Here is a 25,745-nt window from a genome sequence, read left to right on the forward strand (position 1 = left end):
CAGACCTAGAAATACCAACCATTAAATGTGTAGAAAAGGTCATAGTATTTCCTATTTGCCTGCTCCCATAACCTGGAAATTAGATACGGTATGAAATATCCACACCTCCACCAAAACATCCTAAGATCCCAATACAAAGTGTCTAAGTGAACTGTCCCAAATCACGTCAAGGAATTTCACTCTTAGAGCATCTGAACAGAATAATCTAATCTGACACTGTAGACCTATTATACACCCATCCACCCCACACCTTATCGAACTTGGTGGGCACTCCCTTGCTGGCATATGTGACCTTGTAAAACGGTATAGCTCTGGTAATTAGTGCTTCCCAGGCATGAACAGACGGGGCTGTGGATTTTTTTATGAAATGATAATAAGCTTCCTAGCATAATAGAGCAGCAGTGTGAGCAAAGTAGGAGTCCCTTTTTGGGAGCCAAGAAATCCACACTTAGTGCTTTAATTGAGACAAGTACACACTGTAGGGGAATATCCTTTGTTCATATTTTATGTCTGAGGTTTACAACCACTTTAGTTACTGGGATGTTTGCATTGGGATGCATAGAAGGCCTCGCCTGGGAGTGCCTTCTGGCAGTGGCTGTGTGTTGTCAGAGCAGCCACAGGTTTGCTTTTAGGCCCATTATGCAGTTCCTGGAAGGAAAACAAAGCACATGATGCTACAGATTACTCTTCACCTATATACGTTTGAATGTGCTGGTAGCCTTGTGCCTTAAAGAAACCTAAATATGAGAGCTGCCACTGTTGACCATCTGAAAATGCTATTTGCCTGGCTATCATGCAGATCCTGTGACTATAATTTCTTTGACCAAGTATGTAGGAATTCTAACTTCCATTAGCTGCATTCTTGTTTAGATCCAGTCACTCAGAAAACTTTAAAGTTAGGGGCACTTGGGCATGGTATATCTTCAGAAGTAGGTCAACTAATGGCAGCTTATGCTATTATCTCATAACGTGTTCTTTAAGTGTATGCCTGTTCATGTTATTTTGGAGAAAAAAAAAAAAAAGATTCTTAACCGGTTGCCGACCGCCGCACGACTATATACTGCGGCGGTCAGCCCCGGCCAGGCAGAGTGACGTATCGGTACGTCACTCGCCTGTCACTGACTTGCGAGCCTATGTGTAAACAAGCTGCCTGTCAGTTCTCCCTGTGTAAAAGTGAAGATCTGACCGTTCTACTATGTAGAACGGTTGATCTTTGCTTTTACACCAATAGCCATGTCCCTACACAGTAGAAAGCACGCCCCTAGGACACACTTAACCCCTCCCTGTCCAATAAAGTTAACCCCTTCCCTGCCAGTGTCATTTTTGCAGTAACAGTGCATATGTATAGCACTGATTACTGCAGTAATGTCACTGGTAACCCCAAAAGTGTCAAAAATGTCAGTCAAGGGTCCGATCTGTCCGCCGCAATGTCGCAGTACCGAAAAAAAAATCGCAGATCGCCGCCATTATGCGTTAAAAAAAAAAACACCAAAAATGACAAAAATCTTTCTCTTTGTTAGTAAACGCGATAACTTTTGCGCAAACCAATCAAAATACGCTTTTTGCGATTTTTTTTTACCAAACATAGGTAGCATAAAACAAATTGGCCGAAAAATGTTAAAAAATTTTGATTTTTACTTTTTTTTTTGGGGAATTTCATATAAAAAAATGTGAAAAATATTGTTATTTTTGCAAAATTTACGCTCTTTTTTTGTTTATAGCGCGTGATCAAAAAATCGCACAGGTGATCAAATACCACCAAAAGAAAGCTCTGTTTGTGGGAAAAAAAGGACGTCAAATTCGTTTAGGTACAGCGTCGCACGACCGCGCAATTGTCCGTTAAAGTCACGCAGTAAAAAATCGCAAAAAAACCCCTGGTCCTTTAGCAGCCAAATCCTCCGGGGCTTAAGTGGTTAATTTGCCTTCTTCATTAAATCTGTATAAGTTGTGCTATTAATTTGGATGTTTGAATAAAAAACATGGGCATTTTTTATAGTTTTGTTTTACTGTATTCTAAAACCTTTTACATACCTTTTAACTACATCTATGTTTTAGGAAGATATCATTTCTATCTGGAATAAAACAGCTAGTGACCAAGCAACGACCGCTCGGATCCGAGACACCTTAAGAAGAGTCCTGAATCTGCCTCCTAACACAGTCATGGAATATAAAACGCACACAGACAGTATCAAGTATGTGTTAACCACTTCCTTCCCAAGCCTATTCTGACACTTTGCTCCTACATGTAAAAATTTTACTTTTTTTTTTGTTTGCTAGAAAATTACTTAGAAACCCCAAATTTATTTATATATATATATATATATATATATATATATATATATATATATATATATATATATATAAAGATTAGCAGAGAATAAAATGGTGTGTTGCAATTTTTTATAATGTGCAGCGGTTTTTTAAACCCAATTTGTTGGTTAAAAAAGCAAAACGTAAAGTTCGCCCAATTTTTTTGTATAATGTGAGAGATGTTGCGTCGAGTAAATAGATACCTAACATGTCACGCTTTTAAAATTGTGTCTGCTTGTGGTATGGTGGCAAACTACGGTGCCTAAAATTCTCTATAGGCGACGCTTTACAGGTTACCAGTTTAGAGTGGCACAGGCGGTCTGGTGCTAGAATTATTGCTCTCAGGCTGACATTCGTGACAAAACCTCACGTGCCATGCGATCACCGTGTACATATGCGTGCGAGCGTAACGTATGCGTTCGCATCTGCGCATAAGCACAGTGAGACGTAGACATATGCCGGTTTTCGGTAATTCGATATATCGCGGTATTGCATAGCCACGGTATTGTTATTGTGGCATTTTTAAAATACCGAGTTTCTCTGTCAAGTCTGCCTGACTTGTGAATTGATACATTTCAGTGAGCTGGATGACTCATTCACTCACTCAGCTAACACCTTTCAGCATTAAGTCTCCTAACTATAAACAAAAATGATTACATTTGTATCTTTTCCTTCCCTCTGCCAGGGAGAAAGGAAGTTTAACCTCTTAAAGACTGGATCTTTTTCTGACACTTGCTGTTTGCAAGTTAAAATCAGTTTTTTTTTTGCTAGAAAAGTACTTAGAACCCCCAAACATTTTATATATTTTTTTAGCAGAGACCCTACAGAATAAAATGGCGATTGTTGTAATATTTTATGTCACACTGTATTTGCGCAGCAGTCTTTCAAACGCAATGATTAGACTTTAATGAATAAAAAAAAAAAAAAAAACGTAACAGTAAAGTTATCCCAATTTTTTTTTTTTTTGTTACACAGAGAATCGTGAGAGAATCGTGATCTTTATTCCAAGCTAAAAAATCGTGATTCTCATTTTGGCCAGAATCGTGCAGCTCTAATAAATATATATATACACACACACACGCCTAGCAGCCCACATTACATTATTATATAGCCATCAAGCAGTGTCTGGCCTACCTGGTGATGACTGGTCCTGGCGCTCTGATCCGATGGCCTGGTCTTTAAAGGGGCAAATCCTTGCGATCCAGAAGTGGTTAAACCTGCAGGAGGACCGGTGTTTTTATCTATTAATGACTTTACTATTGCTTTAGGCCTGGTTCACATGTATGCGGGTTGGTGGTTCACATGTATGCGGGTTGGCGGTTCACATGTATGCGGGTTGGCGGCCCACATTTGCACAGGCATAGCAGCCCATTGATTTGAACGGGCTGCTATGCCCTCATTTTCCGCAGAAAAAAGGTGCATGCAGCATTTTTTTTAAATTCAGTGGCCTTGAAATCCATCCTGCTTTTGCACCATGCGACTAACCTGCAGTTCCTGCTCTGGCAAGCTTTCTGCATTTTTTGTATACGTGGGCACGGCATTTAAAAATAGGGCCTAAAGCAATAGTAAAGTCATTAATAGATAAAAACACCGGTCCTCCTGCAGGTTTAACCAATTAATGACTTTACTATTGCTTTAGGCCTGGTTCACATGTATGCGGGTTGGGGGCCCACATTTGCACAGGCATAGCAGCCCATTGATGTGAATGGGCTTGAGCTGCTATGCCTGCGTTTTCAGCTGAAAAAAGGTGCATGCAGAATTTAAAAAAATGCAGTGGCCATGAAATCCATCCTTCTTTTGCACCATGCGACTTACCTGCCGTTGCTGCACACGCAAACTGTTTATTTTTAAATGCCGTGCCCACGTATACAAAAAATGCAGAAAGCTTGCCAGAGCAGGAACTGCAGGTTAGTCGCATGGTGCAAAAGCAGGATGGATTTCAAGGCCACTGAATTTTAAAAAAATGCTGCATGCACCTTTTTTCTGCGGAAAATGAGGGCATAGCAGCCCATTCAAATCAATGGGCTGCTATGCCTGTGCAAATGTGAACCACCAACCCGCATACATGTGAACCAGGCCTAAAGCAATAGTAAAGTAATTTATAAACAACACCTCCTTCAGGTTTAACCACTTCTTGACCACAAGGATTTGCCCTCTTAATGACCAGGCCATCGGATCGGAGCCGAGCGCCAGAACCAGTTATCACCAGTTAGGCCAGACACTGCTTGATGACCTATTTTAGGCCTGGTTCACAGAGTCTGTACTGACTGACTATATAATAATGTGCATAAGTGAACCAAAGCCCCTAAATTCAGCAATGAAATTGAAGTGAGGTGGAAATTTAATAATTTAAATTTAATAATAGAATACCGTGATAATACCGTATACCGTGGCAAAACCTTAATCAATTAATCGCAGCATGAAAATCTGATACCGTCACAAGCCTAGTGAGACGGTGGTGCTTTAAATTTTTTTTTTTTTTTTTTTTTAATACAAAATTTTTTCACTTTTTTTCTTTTTATACAAAAAAATGTAAAAACAAAACACTTTATTGCTATTAAAAGGGATGGAAATATCCCTTGTAATAGCATGGGCCATGACAGGTCCTCTTTATAGAGAGGTTTGGGGTCTATTAGACACCAGATCTCTCCTCTGGCCCTTCATGCCAGAGATCAGTCCGATCGGCTGCTTCTCTGGCCGTTGGTGGCCAAGTAAACAAAGGGGCGGACGTCAGTTCCTCTCTCTCTCTGTCCCAGGCAGCTATTGCTGCTGGCCGCATTGCTCCTGGCTTCTGCGATAGGAATGGAGAGGCGGCTAGAGGGGGGAGGGACCCCCTTTCGCCACCCACAGAAATGATTGAGTGGCTAATTAGCCATTCAGATCCCTTCTGCCTTCTACAGAATCACCAGACATCATCCCAGTATAACCACTGAAACCCAAGGACGTATGGGTACGTCCCTGGGTGGGAAGTGGTTAACCCCCCCCCCCCCCCCCCCTCACCGGTCTATCTGTTAATTTTTAAGTTGGATATTTAAAAGTGTAGAAATACATTGTCCAACTTGGGTAGTAATTTTTATTTAACAAACTGTCCTTTTTTCTACCCTTCATTTTTTCTAAATCTAAATCTGTTAATTTTTATTTGTGTATTGAAGAATATCCTTTTAAAAATTGGATCGCCAGTAAAATACACCATTAGATATGATTTTTTTGTAAGCCATGTCATACTTTCATTAAAAATTATTTGAATTAAAAAAAATAAATAAATAAAAGTAAGAATACATGATTTCCCATGTCTGTACGTGACTGGAATCCAAAGTCTGAAGAGTGTGGTTTGTGACATGGTAAACACCCCTGTAATTGCTAAACCGGGATCTTTTAGAGAATGATTACGGCACAAACAGCCATAGTCCTTCTGACTTGTTTGCTCTTTCATCACCTACCAGACGTCGTAACACTCAGTGGCTGTTCACACCAAAACACACTGCTTTGACTCTGCAGCGCATGTATTTTTATATTACAGTGCTTAGAATACCCACTACACATTTTTAAAAACTCATAGCGCCTTTTGCATGCAGCGCATAAAGCCATGATTAGCTTGTTAAGGATGCCTTTAGGGCAGGCTCCTTAACAACCAGCTATTCAATGATTGTAAAGGACTGACGGCGTTCTTAACAACTAGTGATAATGTCTCCCACACCCCCTTTTTCTGCTTGCTCCAGCTCAGGAGCGATGCTACCACCGGAGGGGGGGCGGGGAGGTGGAGAGATAGTGGGCGGTACAGCAAGGTGCAACGGCTTTAATAATTTGAGGGGTGGAGGCTGGGGAAAACCGGACCAAACTACTGGTGAACACCAAGGGGACAGGAGAATGGGGGGGGGGGGGGGGGAACGACACACGCACTGTTTACATCTCTGCTGATTGTTAAGGAAGCCAGCTTGTGCCGTCTCCTGAACAATCAGCTATTCTTTGGTGGTTAATGATGCCGCTCTTTAACGACCATGGAAATGCACCCTGCACATTTTTGTTGCTGTGAAAAGTGCATCTCTATTGCGCTTTTTAAAGCTTTTGAAAGATGCAGCATGCAGGACTTTTCAAATCATAGTGCAAATTTTTTTTCATAGGCTTTATAGGCAAATCATTTATTATTTGCTTTTGTCCCGCTCGAATGATGTTTTACAGCAGGGCAGAAGCGCCTCAGTGGAGAAGGGGTTCCAGACTTGTGTAGTATGTTGCATTCTTGTAGAGGTGTAGTATTGCATAATAATTTGGACTAGCAATACCATGCGTGCACTCCGCATTCTTCCCTAGTGGATAAATCAGTAGGCAACTATAGCAAATTAAATGCACTGGCCTGAGTAACAAGTAGAGGAATGTCTTGCCTTTTAATCTCCAGTTCGTTTCTCAAAGTCATCTCTACAGTACATTAAAAAAATAAATAAAGTAAGTAGTGATTAGAATAAACCTGTGCACTTTTACCTTCTTTCTTTATCGTACATCACGGGATGCAGATCAGGCTATAGTCATTATTATATGGGCTACACGGCACTTATAGGTGAATGGACACCTGCAGACCTGAAGTCCTCCCGTGTATAAACCAGCCCCCCTCACATACCGGAAGTCCCTCAGGTTTTTTCCGCCAGTGTCTTGAAGGTGATGGTCACTAAAGTTCAGCTCTCTGTAAGAATACTGTTGGTCTCAAAATGATTCTAATAGGAATCAAGGGACTGAAAAATCTGAAATGGATGGTACCCAAGCCCTGTAGCAGAAATGAAACACTGCCAGGGTTTGCCTGTAATGCTACCTTTTGGTGCTGGACCCTGCATTATGGAACCCTGGGCTGTCAGCACTGATCAAGGAAGCTTCCAGCAGGGTGCTATACAGGTCCAAGGCAGTGGACCCCGGAGCATAAAAAGGGGAACAGAGTCCTTTAAGTTCCTGAGTGACTAAGCCCACCGTGATGGGTAAAGATTGGATCTCTGGGGTTTTTTTTGTTTTGTTTTTTAAACCGGATCCTGCGGCAGGATTAGTAGGTTTTAGTGGCAAACTCGCTTTTAAAAAATTTGGAGCTGCTGGGGGTCTTCCTCCTTGTTAGTAATTAGGGGGGAGTAGGTGTGATCACATTATGGATTGTGCCCCATCAAACTCATTGCCCTTGTGTGTTCTGGTTTGGGAAGCTGTGTGTACCTGGTGCACATGGGCTGCTGGCCATTTTTTTTTGCCTTTGATTTCATGGCCATGCTTGATGCGGCCGGGAAGAACACGGGTCACAGACCCATGAATGCTATCAAGAGGGTTGGATGCTGGCAGCCACATTGGGGACTGCATTACTGCTTATTGTACTGCTTTTTTTACCGCATTGCCACTGGTTATTTGTGCATGATTGCTGCAAGAATTACTGCTTTGTGCTGCATTTACTTGTTTGTTGGCTGGTAGGTACTGCTAGTAACTGCATGACTGTGTGCATGCATACTTTCATAACTGCGTAGGTGCATAACTGCATACATGCTTTCTTGTATAACTGCGTACATGCTTACTTGCGTAGCTACATAACTGCATACCTGTTCTTGCATAACTGCATACTTGTGTAGCTGCATATCTGCAAAGCTGCATAATGGGGTATTGTCAGCAAAATTGCTACAATATTACCTGTAAAACATTTTAAAGTAAGGCCTTCCACGAGGAGGAGTGGGGAGAAGCACAGCCTAGAGGGGCACAAGTCAATGTCGTGAAGCCAAGAGGACTTTAGTCATAAACCGCTTTGTTCTCATCTCCTGATGCATCTGGTCTATCTGAAATGCTGCATTTCTCTGGCATTGTACCTACTCTTTGCACATCAGCATCTGTCAAAATCCTTAGGACAGATATTTTATGATGGAGACATTTTTAAAGGAGGTCAGTATGCCCACAGTGGAATGCACAAGAGGACACAGTTTTAAATTAGAGGGGCAAAGGTTTAAAAGTAATATGAGAAAGTATTACTTTACTGAGAGAGTAGTGGATGCATGGAATAACCTTCCTGCAGAAGTGGTAGCTGCAAATACAGTGAAGGAGTTTAAGCATGCATGGGATAGGCATAAGGCTATCCTTCATATAAGATAGGGCCAGGGACTATTCATAGGATTCAGATATATTGGGCAAACTAGATGGGCCAAATGGTTCTTATCTGCCGACACATTCTATGTTTCTATGCAGTGATCTCCTGTCTTGGTCATCATCTAACTTCTCTACATTTTTAGGACCCAGCCAACAGAAGGCTGGATTCCATTCTGAAAGCTTCTTTTTTTCTTTTGTTGGCTCTGCAATGCAACTCGCTGTGACAGCCATGGGTGTTTGTCAAAGCCTGAAATAAAAAAAAAAATGGAAGAAACTGGTGCATGTGGAGGAATTTACAGATTTACCTAAGGCTGTGTGGTTCACAGGTCTAGCCAGCATATTTTGCATTGAGCTCTGTGGTCCTATCACAGATGTAGGGTTTTTTGTTTAAAAAGCTAGTCTGCTGACTTGCCCTGTAAAAAGGGGTTGGCAGGCTTTCCTTTTCATGCTGCACACCTGGTAATGCAGGTTGGACAAAAACATCTAAGAGATCTCTGGAGAAAGAGTTCCCTTTTTGCCACTTAAAGGACAGGCATCCGGTTCACGGAGAAACGGTTGCTTCTCCATCTGTTACCTTGTCATCATCCAGGCAGTCTTTTCGGCACCAACAGGCATCTGGATCCAGAGGGATGGCCACAGCTCTAGAAAAAGGCCCGTCTCTGAGAAATCTGGTCCTGTAAGCTAAGATAGGCAAAGGTTCCCTTCAATATGTCTTTTCCATGAGCTTGCTGGGAATTATGATGTTCAAGACCATTACAATGGAATTTCCTGTCCGCATATTCAGGAAGGTTTAGTGTCTGAATTACCAAATGTCCCTAGCTCCCTGTGCGTTACGGTCATTAGACTGGCGGATGATTCCTCAGAGCCTGGAGAGATGGTAGTTCCTTCCAGTAGTCTGGTGGATAATGTCTATTAATGCAAGGCTGTCAAGTTGGAGAGCAATTTTGGGATCTGCCTCCGTACATGGATCTTGGTCTTCCCAGTAACCGCGTTTTGCCCACCACTATTCGGAGCTTCGGGCTGTTCGGTTTGCACTGGATCACTGGACGAACAAGGCAGACCGCCGTTGTCACAGATGAACACAGGGATCCTGTGTTCCTGCTATTCAGGAACACAGATCTCTGTTCATCTAGTGAGTCCACCCCCCACACCATTAGAAAGCATCCCCTAGGCGCACACTTAACCCTTTGATCGCCCCTGGTGTTAACCCCTTCCCCGCCAGTGTCAGTACAGTAACTGCATATTTTTAGCACTGATTACTGTACTAATCTCACTGGTCCCCCTCAAAAGTGTCACTTAGGTGTCCGATCTGCCACAATGTTGCAGTCCCGCTAATAATTGCTGATCACCGCTATTACTAGTCAAAAATAACAAAATATAAAATAAATCAATCCCCTAATTTGTAGATGTGATAGCTTTTGTGCAAACCAATCAATATACAATTTTGTTTTTTTGGATTTTTTTTTTTTACCAAAAATATGTGGCAGAATACATATTGGCCTAAAATGATGAAAAAAAAAATTTAGATTTCTCTTTCGTTCATTGACGGACACAGCTCCTGATATTCTTGACCATTGGCAGTATGCTCCCTACAGGAATAGGACACTGGGCAGAAAAAAAAGTCTGGCTACACCTATGGGCAGTCTCAGGGGGCATACTCTTTCTCCCTGCTATAGGTACTGTTCTTTTTTTTTTTTTTTTTCTGCCTAGTCAGTGGTAAGGACCTAGTTCCTTGCTGGGATCTTTGGTCCTGGCAATTTTTCTCTTCGCTTTCTTCTTCTTTTTTTTTTTTTTTCCTCTGTGAGATCTACAATCAACTGCTGGACTGGGCAATGGGCTGGATAATCTAGATCCAGTGGTCACCCCAGACTGTCCAGCGAGCGGGCAAGCCCTCAGCTCCATGCTATGTTGGCCATGACATAGAGGCTGGCCTGCAAGTTAAAACTCCTCGCGAGGGCGCATATGACCGGGTCTCGATGGAGAGGGGTTCTGTCTGGAGCAGTGCCCACCTGGTTCCTAGAATGGTGAGTAGCTGCCCCCCTGGAGGGTTTTGGGGTGGATGTGGGCCCCTCCTTGGAGTAGTTGGATCCCCTCCAGGCAACCCCCCCCCCCTCCCCGTCATCTGTCCCCCCCATATTCCTATACACCGCAGCCATGTTTGCGTAGTCCGGCGGCCATTTTATTGTGATTTGCCATTGCAAATGGCAGCGGCCATGACAGGGAAGCCCTGTCGGCGGCGATTTCGGTGGTGGGAGCCCCTCCTCATCCCCTGGTGCTGACTCCTGGATCCTTTCACTTCCTTATCGCTGCGCAGATTATCCTGGTGGCTGCAGGTGCCTGTTTCTGCTGGTTGGTGATTCTAGTATGGTTCTCTCCCTCTCTGCTGAGGATCGCTTGGTGCTTGTGACTGGCGACCGGGTGGTGCTGCCAGTGCGGTGGCGGTTGTTCTTGCAGTGTTTCACACTTCTTGTGTCACCCTTGGTGAGTCATGGAGTCTTTGGAGTACATCTCCCCACCTGATCCCCTCTCTGAGGCTGCGAGGCCCTCTGGTCCCAACCATCCATTGATGCACTGGTGGTGGTCCTGGAGTCCTTTGTGTCCCAGGTGGAGGTGGTCTTTGGGCAACGGGCTAGCAAAGAGGCCGCCCGCCTTCCCCTGCCTCATCTGTCTCATCAGATCCTGAATCTGAATTGGCCGCTGCGGACGTGGGTCATCTTGCTGACCTGAATCCTGATGGTGTGGATGATTCCTCCACGCCGGCAACTGTGCAGGAAAAGGCACTGGTGGAAGCACTGATTGTATCTGTGTGTGAGATCCTGAAGATGGAGGACACAGCTAAAGCTGCAACGGAGGAACAGGTACCCTTTGGCACTCACCAGCCATCCAGAGCGGCAAAGGTGTTTGGCCTCTTTGGATCCGGCTCCCCTAGTGGCTCGACTCTGTTTTGGGCAGTGGTCCTACAGGCTGTGTTTTGGCTCAAATGCTGGTCTGTGGACCAGACTTCTATAAAGGCCTTGAACGATCTTCCCTTTCAAGGAGATCGCCTGTTTGGAGCTACCCTGGATGACTTCATAAAAGGTCTCACAGGGGGGCAGAGTACCTTTCTTCCGCAGGCTACTTGGGGAAAGGACCCTCGTCGTAGACCTGGGGCCCTCCTTCTCGGCTTATAAGTTTTTCTTTTTTGTTCATTGACGGACACAGCTCCTTTCATTCTTGACCATTGGGTTATACTGCCCCCTACAGGAGTAAGACACTAGGCAGAAAAACTTTTGGCTACACCCATGGGCAGTCCCAGGGGGGTATACTCCCTTTCCCTGCTCTAGTCAGTCACTCTTTTTTTTTTTTTTTTTTTTTTTTTTTTTAATTCCTGCTGCTTAGTCAGGAGTAAGGACCTAGTTCCTTGCTAGGATCTTTGGTCCTGGCAAAATTTTTTAGATATAAATTTTTTCCCTCCTGGATTTTTCCGGAGACCTACTATCAATTGCCAGACTGGGCGATGGGCTGGATAATCTAGATCCAGTGGTTACCGCAGTCTGGCCAGCGAACGCGTGGCGCCTCAGCGCCGCGCTTGGTTGTCTGCGACATAGTCCCACTGGACGGGGGCTGGCCCTACGAGGTAAATGCTGTCCCCCCCTCTGCCCCTTGAGGGTTTTGGGGTGGACCTGGGCCCCTCCTTGGGACGGTTGGACCCCCGAGTTCCACTCCTTTCTGCAGGAATCCCCCCCCTCCCCCCATTTTTTGCCGAGTCCCTACCTGCCTCATCTATCTCATCAGATCCTTAATGTGATTCGGCTGCTGTGGACGTGGGTCACCTTTCTGGGTCTGCAACCACGCGCCCGGAATCCTCTGATGGTGAGGATGATTCCTCCACGTCTGCAACCACGCACGAAAAAGCGCTGGTGGATGCACTGATTGTATCTGTGCGTGAGACCCTGAAGATGGAGGACGCAGTTGAAGCTGTGACGGAGGCGCAGGTAACCTTTGGCACTCACAAACCATCCATAGCTACAAAGGCGTTTCCTTTCCCTGCATTTTTTTGACATTGTCGCTAAATAGTGGGAACGACCAAAGCGTACCTGTGGGTTTCCTAAGCGCTTTACTAGGCATTACACCTATGAGGGGGTCCCTTCTTAAGAAGTGGACTGTCCCATCGGTGGTGGACCCTCCTGTCTCCAGATTAAACAAGGCAACTATGATTCCGGTTGAGTTCCCGGCCTTTAACCTCCCTGGCGGTATGATTCTGTCAGGAATTACATACCAAAAGCGGTACAATTCTTTTCATGGAAATTTGGCGTTATGTATTATAGGCCTACAATTCTTAGTAATTACTGACTTAAACCTGTCCAAAGCAAGAGTCTAGTAGACATCCCAGATGTGATAAATTTGAAACACAAACGCGTGAATTATAATCAAATCAATAATATAATTTTATTATTTAATATATATAATAAAATTATATTATTGATTAGATTATAATTCATGCATTATATAATATATATATATATATATGTATGCACACACACACACACACACACACACACACATATATATATTATATAACTAGGGATGCACCGAAATGAAAATTTTGGACCGAAAATGCAGGATGCCCTTGGCCGGAAACCGAAACCGAAAATGACTTTTTCCCCCAAAATTTTTTTTAAAATGGATAGAACAGGGGCATACACCAAAAACAGGTAGTGACGTACACCTGTCGCTGCCACCCTGTCACAGTATATGTACTGTGATGGGTTGACAAGTGGTTAATTACCAATGGTATTAGTATTATGCAGCATGAGGGGGTTAATGTATTGTCACTGCTGGTCACTCATCTATTAGTGACCGACCAGTGGCAGGTAATTAACCCCTTTGTGCTGCATTAGTGCAACCAGTGTTTTTTTTTTTTTGAATTTCCCTCCCTAGTTCCGCTCCCATGCAGCATTGCTGCTGCAGGGAACGGAACTAGGAAGTCATCACGCTGACGGAGGACGGAGGAGCGGCGGGACTCTCGGCTGGCGGTCACAGCAATGAGAGATCATCGCTGGATCGCCAGGAGAAGGTAAGAGACACCGCTGCGCTCTCTGCACATCCACCCCGAGCGTGACTCGGGGTTACCGCTCCTGATAGAAAAAATCAACCCCGAGTCACGCTCGGGATCGACGCCAGGGAGGTTAAGGACCCAGCTGACCTTTCCCCAGACCTGTTACAGGGTCTGTTTGGGGCGGTACAAGACCTGTTTCTTCAAGGGGTGATTGTCCCGTTTCCGTTTTCAGGTTTTTACTCAAACCTGTTCACAGTCCCCAGGAAGGAAGGCAAAGCACGTCCAATCCTGGACTACAAGGCGCTAAACTGCTTTGTGCGTGTACAGAAGTTCAGAATGGAATCCATTCGAATGGTGGTGGCATTCCTGCGTCGGGGGTTTCCTTGCCTCTATTGAGCTCAAGGATGCCTATCTTCACATTCCAATATGTGCCAGTCACCAGCATTTTCTCTGCTTTGCTGTGGAAGAGGTGCATTATCTGTTTTTGGGGTTACCCTTTGGTCTCGCCTCCGCTTTTTGGGTCTTCACAAAAGTGTTGGCTCCGGTGCTAGCCTTGCTACGCCAAGAGGTTCAGAGGTTATTATGAGATGGCCTGTGTTCGTTGTCTATGGATACAGAATTCAATGCTGCACAATAATCTTATCAGTTTCAAGAAGGCAACTGGTAGATATTGGAAGATATGAATTATGTTAGAAGTCTGTCTGTACGGGAGGTTCCTTGGTATTGTTGTAAACCTTAGGGCCGCCTATGGCCAGTGTGTTTATTGGTCAGGGACCTCTGGTAACACCCCCTGCGGTCTCAGAGAAATGGAGAGAGGCAGATGGGGTTAGGGAGTTCTCATGGTAACATGAAAGGAAAATCTATCAAGTTTGAGAGCCGATCACACTGACTCAGCTTCTGAAACTCTGATAATACTCAGGACATTGAATGCAAGTATCCTTACTTCTCAATCCTATATCTTATTTCTCTAATTGCTGAATTATGTTGCTATTTCTTTGAAACACCTTTTTCTGTAAATATTTTATTTGCACCAATTTTAACCTTTTTATTATTAAACTTTATTTTGAAAAGTGTTATACTTGTCCCTAAGCTCTTAATGCAAACTAGCAACGAACCTGTCTCTTGAAGAGTGCTACTGTATAGAATAAATCCTCTGAACATTCCTGTCTGTGGTGACAGCGCGTGTTACAGATGATTATTCTAAAGTCATAATTGATATTTCTAAAATTACGAGCGTCCGCTGGGCTCATCATAACGTAGCGATGGTGGCAGTGAAAGGGTTAATTGCTTTAATTAGCCCGGTGACAATCGCTCTCAGCCTGCTGGCATCTAGATTGTGGTCCCGCAAGCTGGAAAATCTATGTGCCGGGTGCAGCTGAGAGTGGCATTGTTACGCGAGTGATGGCAGGGTGTGAGATTGGCTGGTCCTTGGTCACGAGTTAGTGAGAAGGGCAGGGATCTGATACCCGTCACAGTCACCACGGATGCCAGCCTGTCCGGTTGGTGAGGCGTCCTGCAAGCATTCTGCTCAGGGGATCTGGATGCTGGAAGAGAGTCCAGACTACCGATCCATGTTCTATAACTCCGAGCGATCAGACTGTGTCTGGACCATTGGACGGATCATCTTCAGGGATGCCCAGTGCGCATTCAATTGGATAATGCCACGGCCATGGCTTATGTCAATCACCAAGGGGGCACAAGAAGTGCCCTGGAAGTATTCGGCATTCTAAGGTGGGCAGAATGGACAGCCCTCTTCGCTGTACACATTCCCGGGGTGGAAAATTGGGAGGCGGACTACCTCAGTCGTCAGGAGTTGGACCAAGGGGAGTGGTGCCTTCATCCAGAGGTATTCTTCAGCTGTGTCCTCCGGTGGGGCACCCCTGAGGTGGATCTGTTGACGTCTCGGCTCAACAGGTGCACACCACAGACGCGATGGTTGTCCTGTGGGGTCAATATTCCCTCCTCTCAAGCTTCTGTCCAGACTCCTACGCAGGATCGAGGCAGAAGGGACTAGACTGGGCTTGGTACACCGATCTGGTGTGGCTGGTCGACGTTCCTTGGAAGCTTCCTCTCAGGGAGGAACTGCTGTCCTTCAATGGGGGGGTGCACTTGCTGCCACTTGGACCTTCTGTCATCAAGCGTCAGTGACGTCGGTTTCCAGGGCAGCCACCTGGTTGTCTGTGCACACTTTTACAAAGTTTTATAAAGTGAATGTGTTGGCATTTGCGGATGTCTCCTTTGGCCGCAAGGTTTTGCAGGCTGCTGTTAAGAGGACCTGATCCTCTTTGAGGGTGTATTGTTTTTTTTTCAGGTTGGCTCCAGTTGTTTTGGTTGAGCTCATGTTGCCTGGTTGGCTACTGTTTAGCCTTGGTAATTTTTTTGCTGTTCCCATTCCTCATGTTTAGAGAGAGTATACCCCCAGGGACTGCCCATAGGTGTAGCCATACTTTTTTTTTTCTGCATAGTGTCCTATGTAGGGGGCAAGATATAACCCAATGGTTAAGAATATCAGGAGCTGTGTGCGTCAAACATCAGAGAAATTGATTTTACGGCAAGCCAAAAATCCAATTTAAAAAAAAAAAAAAAAATTGGCTGTGTTTTAATAGCAGAAAGTAAACAAACAATTTTTTTTTTTTTTTTTTTAAGGCTCGGTTCACACTGATGCGATGCGGGAACAGGCTGCGAATTCGCAGCCCCCGGCAGTTCACACTGCCATATGCGATCCGCTGGGGGTGTCAATGTAATCTTAACGACACCCCCAGTTTGATCGCATATCGCAGTGCGATCGTGCAGTTCGCACAGGATCGGATCGCACAAGTGTGAACCGCTGTGCGATCCGATCCTGATGCGGCAGCAAAAATGCCTCCTGTGCGTGTTTGCTGCGGGTGCGATACGAATTTAGCCATACAAACTGTATGGCTAAACTTGCACCGCACAGCTGATCGCATGTCATGTCGGAGCAGTGCGCTCCGACATGACATGCGAACCCCGCACACGCAATAGTGTGAACCGGGGCTAAATGTCACTTTTTTTTTTTTTTTTGTTTTATAGCGCAAAAAATAAAAGCTTCAGAGGTGATCAGATGCCACCAAAGTAAGCTCTATTTGTAGGGGGGAAAAAAACTCAATGGTTGAATTAAAGAGCAGGCTGATGTTCTGGCAACTTTGTCCTTTCTGTGCAGTGGTAGATTATCCAGCTCGCATTCCAGAGTCTATCTCAGTTGTATGCCTATGTTCCTCCGCCATCTAAGTTTTTCTGTTTTGGCAGAACCGTTTCTATTACCATAAGAGTTTCTCTGTCGCTCATTGACAGACACAGTCCTCTTGATTAATATCAAATTGGGTTATACTGCCCTCTACAGGAGTAGGACTAGGCAGAAGGAAAAACGTTCCTGCCACACCTTAGGGGCAGTCCCAGAGGGTATATCCTCTCTCTGCTACAGGATGTTAGTTTTTTTCTGTCTAGTCAGGAGTAAGGACCCAAGTTCCTTGCTGGGATCTTTGTTCCTGGCAAGATTTTTTTAGAAAAATTTTTTTTTTAGGCAGCTTTTTTTCTCCAGTTGTTCCTGTGAGATCTTCAAGCAATTATGCTGGAGCTGGGCGACGGGCTGGATGTTGAGATCCAGTGGTCACCCCAGTCAGCCTACGAGCGCGTGCAGGCCCTAGCTCCGCGCTGGGTCGGCCGCGACATAGTCCCACTGGACGGGGACTGACCCTGCGAGTTAAACGTCTCACCGGGACGCCGACGACCAGTTGGAAACTGAGTCGCGGCGTCCGTATTGGTCGACAGCCCCCCCACCTCGGTGGAGAGGGGTTCTGTCAGGAGGGGGTGCCCGCCGGTTCCGGTATGGTAAGTAGTATGTTCCCCCTCTCCCCTGTCGGGTTTTGGGAATAGGCACGGGCTCCCCTATGGATGGTCGGACCCTTTTGATCCTGGGTCCCTCCTCTATCCTATAGCATGTGTCACAGATCTCCCTCTTGAGTGTGATTTGGTGAATAAGAACCAGGAGGCTTGGTTTGGGAGCTGACTATCGGAAGTCACTGTATAAGTGAGCACTGTAAAGATGACTGAAGTCAGTGGCGGGCATTACTGTTAGGATGGCCATGTAAGAGGGTGATATGATCCTACCTTATACATAAGGTTGCAGTTGCCTGGAATACCGCCATCCGCCGCCACCATCCTCCCGCAGGCCGCACACCTCCCGCAGGCCGCACAGGCCGATGCCTGCCTTCCGCAGGCCGCACGATGTAGCAGGCCGCTGCCATCTTTCCACAGGGGCCGCCGCCATCCTCCCGCAGGTCGCGCGGGGCCGCCATCTTGGTGTAGCCTCGTGTCTCCGGGATGGGGGCGGCCATTTTGGAGATGACCAGCTACCTCGAGGAGTAGCAGGGGAGGGGCCGCAAGGAGTGTAAAGGGGCGGAGCCGCCTCCTTTACCCGGGAAAACGATCCAAAAGACTTCCTGTCTGTAAGGGACAGCGCTGAGAGCAGTTTGGTAGAAGCTTCTGTGCATCAGGTGGTGAGCCCTTGGGGTCTCTCTCTCTCTCTCTCTCTCTCTCTCTCTCTCTCTCTCTCTCTCTCTCTCTCTCTGTGGGGTCTGAAGCAGGTAACACTGAGGGGCGCTGGGGGATTACAAAAAAAAAAAAAAAATTTTCTTTGCAATTTTTTTTTGTTTGCTAGCAAGTGTCTTGGATTAATCATGGACCCTGCCACACATGTATCCCCACCTGATCCCCTCGAGGTGGCCGCAGGACCCTCCAGTGCCCCACTTATGATTGATGCATTATCAGCAGTTTTGGAGTCTATGGTATCCCGGGTGGAGGTGGCCTGTCAGGGACGGGGGGCAAGAAAGCGACCCCCGCCTACCCCTATTTCATCTGACACTTCAGATACGGATTCTGAGCTTGTCACTGCAGCTGCAGGTCCCTCTTCTGGGGCTGCTGTTTCGGGTACGGTCTCCTCAGACAGTGAGGAGGACGTTTCTGCCTCCGCCATAGCGCAAGAAGAAGCGTTGGTGGACGCACTAGTTATGTCTGTCCGGGAAACCTTAAGTCTTGAGGTTACGCCGGCAGAGGTAGCGGACACTGAAATTCCTTTTGGTACTAGCAAGCCTACCAAAATGGCGAAGGTTTTTCCCTTGCCCAAATGTTTTGGTAATCTAATTAAAGAAGAATAGGGTCGTCCGAAATGAACCCCTGCTATTTCCAAACGCATTGCTAGGCGCTATCCGTTTGAGGAATCCCTCCTTAAAAAAATGGACGGTACCACCAGTGGTGGACTCACCGATTTCCAGACTAAATAAAGCCACTGTTATCCCGTTGGAGGACGCTCCGTCCTTTAGGGATCCGGTGGATCGAAAAGTGGAAGCGGAATCCCGCTTCATTTTTTCCCTGATAGGGTCAACCTTTAGGCCAGTGGTTGCCATTGGTTTAGTTTCACAAACATTGACAGAATGGACCAAATTGTTACGCCGTGACCTAAAGGGGAGAATTATCCCCCCGGCAGTATCAGATTTGCTGGAGCAGATTATACAAGGGCTACAGTTCATCTGTGACGCCGCCCTGGATGCCACTCCCTTGGTAGGGCGTGCATCGGTTTCAGCAGTGGTCCTCAGACGCGTGTTGTGGTTAAAGTGCTGGTCGGCGGATCAAGGTTCCAAAAAAGGTTTGGCTAATCTCCCTTTTCAAGGGGATCGCCTGTTTGGGGCCACCTTGGATGAGATTATAAAGGATCTCACTGGGGGCAAGAGCACTTTTTTGCCACAGACTGCTAAGGGTAAAGGACCTCGTAACAGGCGAGGACCTTCCTTTTCCGCTCATAAAAAGTTTGTTCGTTCCGCTGGGGCGGGCGATAAGGGGGAAGCCCTCCAAAGCCCCTTCAGGGGGTTTCAAAGGGCGCTGATCGGGTAAACAAAAGTCTGGCTCAGCCAAACCTGAAGATAAGACCAATACAGCCTGAAGGTGCGCCCCCACCCATCTCTGGGGTGGGGGGACATCTTCACCGGTTTCCGGATCCATGGCTTTCCAGAATCCCGGACAAAGGGGTTCGCAGGGTCATACGGTCGGGATACAAGATCGAGTTTCGATCACTTCTACCGGTGCGATTCTTCCCTTCCAACATTCGACTATCCCCGGATCGCTTAAAAGCTTTGCGGGGGGGCAGTAATGGACTTGATGCAACAAGGAGTGGTAGTTCCCGTTCCTTGAGCAGAACATTTTCAGGGGTTCTATTCGAACCTATTCACAATACCCAGAAAGGAGGGCAAGGTGCGTCCAATTCTGGACTTAAGAGCACTCAATCATTTTGTCCGGGTACAAGAATTCAAGATGGAGTCCATCTGAACAGGGGTGGCCTCCCTGCATCAGAGGGATTTCCTGGCGTCCAGAGACGGCTTCACAGGACATCAGCGTTTTCTTCACTTTTCCCAAAGATCATTCCTAGTTCCCACCAGGAGATTGAACTATCTGGGCCTAACTTTGGAGACATCCTTGGCAAGGGTGTGTCTCCTTACGGAGAAGCTCCGGAAGATTCAGTGAATGATTCGGATGTTGCTGTCGGTCAACTGGCCTTCCCTTCGGACTTGCATGAGGATCCTGGGACTGATGGTAGCCTTCTTAGAGGCAGTACCGTATGCCCAGTCTCATACCTGAATTCTCCAAAAGAAGATTCTTTTCTAATGGAATCGGAATCCCGATTCTCTGGACAATCGGATCCGGTTGAGCGAGCGGACCAGGGAGTCTCTGGTCTGGTGGCTTCGGTCTCCGATGCTCAGGCAGGGGAAGTCATTTCTTCCGATAGAATCCAGGTTACCGATAAATGTATTGGAACTGAGAGCGATCAGACTTTGTCTGATTTACTGGACCGAGCAGCTCCAGGGCAGCCCGGTTCGGATCCAGCCGGACAATGCCACGGCTGTGGCTTATGTCAATCACCAAGGGGGCACCTAGAGTGTCCTGGCAGCCATTTAAGTGGCCAGCATTCTTCGTTGGGCGGAACGGTTTGTTCCAGCTCTCTCCGCGGTATTCACTCCGGGGGTGGAAAATCGGCAGGCAGATTATCTCAGCCGTCAGATTCTGGATCAAGGGGTATGGCCTCTTCATCCAGAGGTATTTCACCAGCTGTGCCTTCATTGGGGCACCCCGGAGGTGGATCTGTTGGCAGCTCAGCTCAACAGGAAGGTGCGGAGGTTTGTAGCCCGCTCCCGAGATCCTCGAGTGGACGCAGCAGACGCGCTGGTCGCCCCGTGGGGACAGTATCAGCTACTGTATGCCTTCCCTCTTCTCAAGTTGCTGCCGAAACTTCTTCGCAGGATAGAGGTGGAGGGAATTCCAGTTATCCTGGTAGCTCCGGACTGGCCTCGTCGGGCCTGGTATGCCGACCTGGTCAGGCTGGTCGCGGACGCTCCTTGGCGACTTCCTCTCAGGGAGGATCTGCTGGCTCAGGGACCGATCTTCCATCCTGCTTTACGATCGCTGGTTTTAACGGCCTGGCTATTGAGACCCAGGTGCTGAAGGACAAGGGATTGTCAACTTCAGTTATTCCTACTCTAATTAAAGCAAGGAAAGCGACTTCCAGAAAAACCTATCATCGCACATGGAAGTCTTATATCGCGTGGTGTGAATCCCTTGGATTTCCTCCACGTGCCTATTCGGTGACCCGAATCTTGGCTTTTCTGCAACAGGGGGTTGAGCAGAAGCTGGCCTTGAGTACTATCAAGGGTCAGGTTTCAGCATTAGCAATCTTCTTTCAGAAGCCTTTGGCTACTCATTCCTTGGTGCGGAATTTCATCCAGGGGGTGCGGCACCTGGCTCCGCCAGTGCGCGCGCCTTTACCGCCCTGGGATCTTAATTTGGTGTTGTCTGTTCTTCAGAAACCTCCCTTTGAAAATATTAGGGAGATTCCCTTGCTTACGTTATCCCAGAAGGTGGCCTTCTTGGTGGCCATCACTTCTGCATGCAGGGTGTCAGCACTGGCCGCATTATCTTGTCGTTCCCCATATCTGGTGGTTCATAGGGATAAGGTGGTTCTTCGTCCGAATCCATCCTTCCTTGCTAAAGTGGTTTCACAGTTTCATCTGAATGAAGATATTGTGTTACCTTCCCTGTGTCCTAAGCCCAGTCATCCTCGGGAGTTTGCGTTACATTCCTTGGATGTGGTTCGGGCAATCAGGGTATACTTGAAAACTACAGACTCGTTTCGTAAGACGGATTCACTTTTTGTGATCACGGATGGCCCCAAAAAGGGGTTGCCTGCATCTGCCGCGACTATCTCCAAATGGATCAGACAGACGGTGGTACAGGCTTATTCTATTAAGGGTCGGAATCCTCCGTTCCCTGTTAAGGCGCACTCCTCGGGCGCTTAGTGCTTCCTGGGCCTTCCGCCATCAGACGTCAGTGGTCCAGGTTTGCAAGGCGGCTACCTGGTCGTCGGTTCATACCTTTACAAAATTTTATAAAGTTGATGTGTTGGCATCGGCGGATGCCTCTTTTGGCCGCAAGGTTTTGCAGGCCGCAATTTGAGGAGACCGTTGGTCTACCTCAAGGGTTTTTTTCTGTGGGGTTTTCAGTTGAGTCTCATCCTTTGGTTTGATGAGCCTTTAAGACTTCTAGTCGGCACCGGTTGGGCCTTCTGGATTTACATTTTGATTTCTGTTATCCCACCCCTCATTTGTGGCACTGCTTTGGGATTTCCCAATTTGATATTAATTAAGAGGACTGCGTCTGTCAATGAGCGACAGAGAAAAATGGATTTTTGTAAAATCTTACCGTAAAATCCTTTTCTCTTAAGCTCATTGACAGACGCAGTACCCACCCCTCTATTTTTGAGTTGGGTTAAATTCTCTGACACTGCTTTGTGACATAACTAACATCTTGTAGCAGAGAGAGAGAGAGAGAGGATATACCCTCTGGGACTGCCCCTAAGGTGTGGCCAGAACGTTTTTCCTTCTTCATAGTCCTACTCCTGTAGAGGGCAGTATAACCCAATTTGATATTAATCAAGAGGACTGCGTCTGTCAATGAGCTTAAGAGAAAAGGATTTTACGGTAAGATTTTACAAAAATCCATTTTTCTGTTGTATTATGGTAGCTAAGGTTTTTTTTTTTATTGTTCAGGTGTGACAGGGAGTGAAGAAGCCACACTGTTATTATTTTGGTTATTCCATATTTATCTCTGTTGGGGGCATATAAACACAATAAACAGGAAACGTTTTATCACAGATGGTGCTTTTATTTTCTTGTATGCTTTTCAAGTTATTTTATGTAGCCATTTTAAATGCACATATTGGTTTTCTGATGACTTGAAACCAGTTACCTTTTTTCTTTTTTCAATCGGTAGAAAACAATCTGGTGTTCAGTGAAAATAAAAACCTCTTCACAGTCTGAAAATGGATACCTTGTTGGAAAATTTGAGTGAAGCAATTGGGTCCAGCAAAAACGAACAGCTCAGTCCAGCCCCTACATTTACATGTATCCATGTATTGTATTTAAAGACAGCAGACTGTTATTCGAAAACAGATTTTTACTTTCTTTTTTTATCTTTGGTTGCTCAGGGCCTGGGAAGAATTTCACGGCCTGATGAACAGCGGCCGCTAAGTGTATTCTCCCACTCTCCTTGTACCCAGCGGTAGGGCCTTGTTTTAATATTTCCCAAAGTCACCTTTTTTTTTTTTTTTTTTTTGGATCATCTGTGGCAGGATGCCATTTTTGTGTGTCTGTGGCAATGCTTCTAACAAGAGTATAAGACTGTTGTGGCTGTGTTTGCTGTCCATGACAACTGATAATGAGAGAGTTTATTTTCTTAAGGTCCTGATATTTCCAGGATCAACTAGCTTTGCATTTCTCTTTTGTGAGTTGCTTACTCTACCTGGATGGCTTACCTTTATTTCATTGACTGTCTTCTCATTGCAGGGACAAAACAAGCTTCCGGAACACGAAAATTGCTTTGTGAGTCGTTCTGACCTTATCCTATGTTAAAATCCATCAGTCCCACCTATAGACAGTATTCTGTGTATGCTGTATTTACAACACTGACCCATTCACTGCTGGAACGACCAGCCATTCATGACAAAGGCAAAACATCGTTCGGTCTTCATCAGAGATGAAATCGCTGTGGACTCTTTTTGTCTTGTTTACATCCATTTTTTGCTTCATGAACTGTCCACTACAACTGCTTGCCAGCAAAAGAAGAAAAGCACCAAACTCGTTTCATTAATATTTTTTATTTGTGGTTTTATTTTTTTATTTTTATGGGGCAGCAGGTGATTGGCTTGATATTATTTTTTTCTTTTTATATGTTTAAAGACTCCTGTGTTGATGGAGTGAAATTTCTCAAAAAGCAGACGTCTGCTCCCACGATATGCCTTGTAATGTCTCTTCAGCACTTTGTTATTTTCCTTTCATGTTTTACGCAAAGGAGTTTGTGTATAATAGGCCTCATCACCTTAGTAGACCCATTACTGAGACATATCAGTATTACTGTAAATGTTGGAGTACATGAGGTTAATGTTCTTTCCAGATCTTTTGGAAGTGTCATCTGCTGTGCTTGCTACTCCATCATTAAACAACTGGGTCTCCTCTTTGCTTTTTGTTTTCTTATTGTGATTTGTTTTTATATATAATATATTAGATACTACTTTTAGGGCCCATTCACACTTGTGCGACTTGTCATGCGACGTTGGACATGACAAGTCTCACGCCATTGTTCAGATCAGTGCGACTTAAAGGTGCCTGCACTACTTTGATGCGACTTTAGTCTAGAGAGTGTAAAGTCGCACTGGAAATCGTGAATGAAGCCTTAAAGGAGTTTTCTCTACTTTTAAAAGTAGATACATGTTTTCATATACCAAATTGGATGCAATCATTTGTTTTCATTGGCCCATTAGACAAAGTAGGTCTGTTTGAATGTAATTGCACAGAGAGAACTTCTTTGCTTTTTGTGTAATAAGATGAGAACAGGCACCTCTAAGTGCATTAAGATTAATTTATTATTAAAAATATGGATAAAACACATATACAAATACATGTTTAATGTGGAAAGTAAGCTCATAATCCAACGTTGTGATGCTGGTACAGGGCTCTTTCCGCACAGGTCCCTTCCGATCCCTTTACATTATCCAGCAGTCAAAAAAGGGGAGCAGAAACCCAGGCAAGATGGCCACTGCTCTTCTCGGACCAGCATGGAACACACATCGGAAGTGACATCACGGGGGCAGTAATGCGTTTCAGGGCAGAGCTCCTTTGTCAAAACTTTGGTGAATTCTTTAACAGTGACTTTTTAAATGTAACACACTGCATTTTTGGTTTAATAGACTTCAATGGACATGGGACACGTTAGAAATGCACATAGTGCGATTTTGATTCATTTTTTTTTTTATTTATTTGCCCTACAACAAAAACCTCTCCCCTTTAACCACTTAAGCCCGGGAAGATTTGGCTGCTAAAAGACCAGGGGGTTTTTTGCGATTTCTTTTTTTTTTTACTGCGTGACTTTAACGGACAATTGCGCGGTTGTGCGACGTTGTACCTAAACGAATTTGACGTCCTTTCTTTCCCACAAACAGAGCTTTCTTTTGGTGGTATTTGATCACCTGTGTGATTTTTTTTTTTTTGATCATGCGCTATAAACAAAAAAAGAGCGTCAATTTTGCAAAAATAACAATATTTTTCACATTTTTTTTATATGAAATTCCCCCCCCCCAAAAAAATGTAAAAATCAAAATTTTTTAACATTTTCGGCCAATTTGTTTTATGCTACATATGTTTGGTAAAAAAAATTGCAAAAAGCGTATTTTGATTGGTTTGCGCAAAAGTTATCGCGTTTACTAACAAAGGGAAAGATTTTTGTCATTTTTGGTGTTTTTTTTTTTAACGCGTAATGACGGCGATCTGCGATTTTTTTTTTTTTTTTTTTTTTTTTTCTCGGTACTGCGACATTGCGGCGGACAGATCGGACCCTTGACTGACATTTTTGACACTTTTGGGGTTACCAGTGACATTACTGCAGTAACTTTATTGGAGAGGGAGGGGTTAAGTGTGTCCTAGGGGCGTGATTCTAACTGTATAGGGACATGGCTATTGGTGTAAAAACAAAGATCGACGGTCCTACATAGTAGAACTGTCTGATCTTCATTTTTACACCACGGAAAATGACGGGCAGCTTGTTTACATAAGCCGCTCTGCCTTTCTCCCTTCACCGGAGCGATCGTAGTGTGACCGGCGGACATCGAGTCCGCCGGTCACACGCACTGACTTGTCTGTGAACGAGCCGCGGCGGGCGCGCGCCCGCCCGCAATTGGCTCTCAAGTCAG

At 45.4% G+C, this 25,745-nt stretch overlaps 1 protein-coding gene across 2 annotated transcripts in view; it reads left to right on the forward strand.

Moving 5' to 3' along the window:
* EIF4E2 (eukaryotic translation initiation factor 4E family member 2) overlaps positions 1-23,572 on the forward strand; it is a 55,210-nt gene extending 31,638 nt beyond the window's left edge. Inside the window, exons 6-8 of one of the 2 annotated variants that reach the window (XM_082248897.1) lie at positions 2,056-2,192; positions 22,989-23,062; positions 23,347-23,572. In XM_082248897.1, the coding sequence (XP_082105023.1) occupies positions 2,056-2,192; positions 22,989-23,031 (180 nt within the window). In that variant the 3' untranslated portion in view covers positions 23,032-23,062; positions 23,347-23,572. The remainder of the gene's footprint in view (positions 1-2,055; positions 2,193-22,988; positions 23,063-23,346) is intronic. The other variant, XM_082248898.1, reaches the window with a different exon arrangement.
* The last annotated feature ends 2,173 nt before the right edge of the window (positions 23,573-25,745 follow it).

This window comes from Pelophylax lessonae (assembly GCF_965119305.1).
Source record: "Pelophylax lessonae genome assembly, chromosome: 3".
NCBI classification, from domain to species: Eukaryota; Metazoa; Chordata; class Amphibia; order Anura; family Ranidae; genus Pelophylax; species Pelophylax lessonae.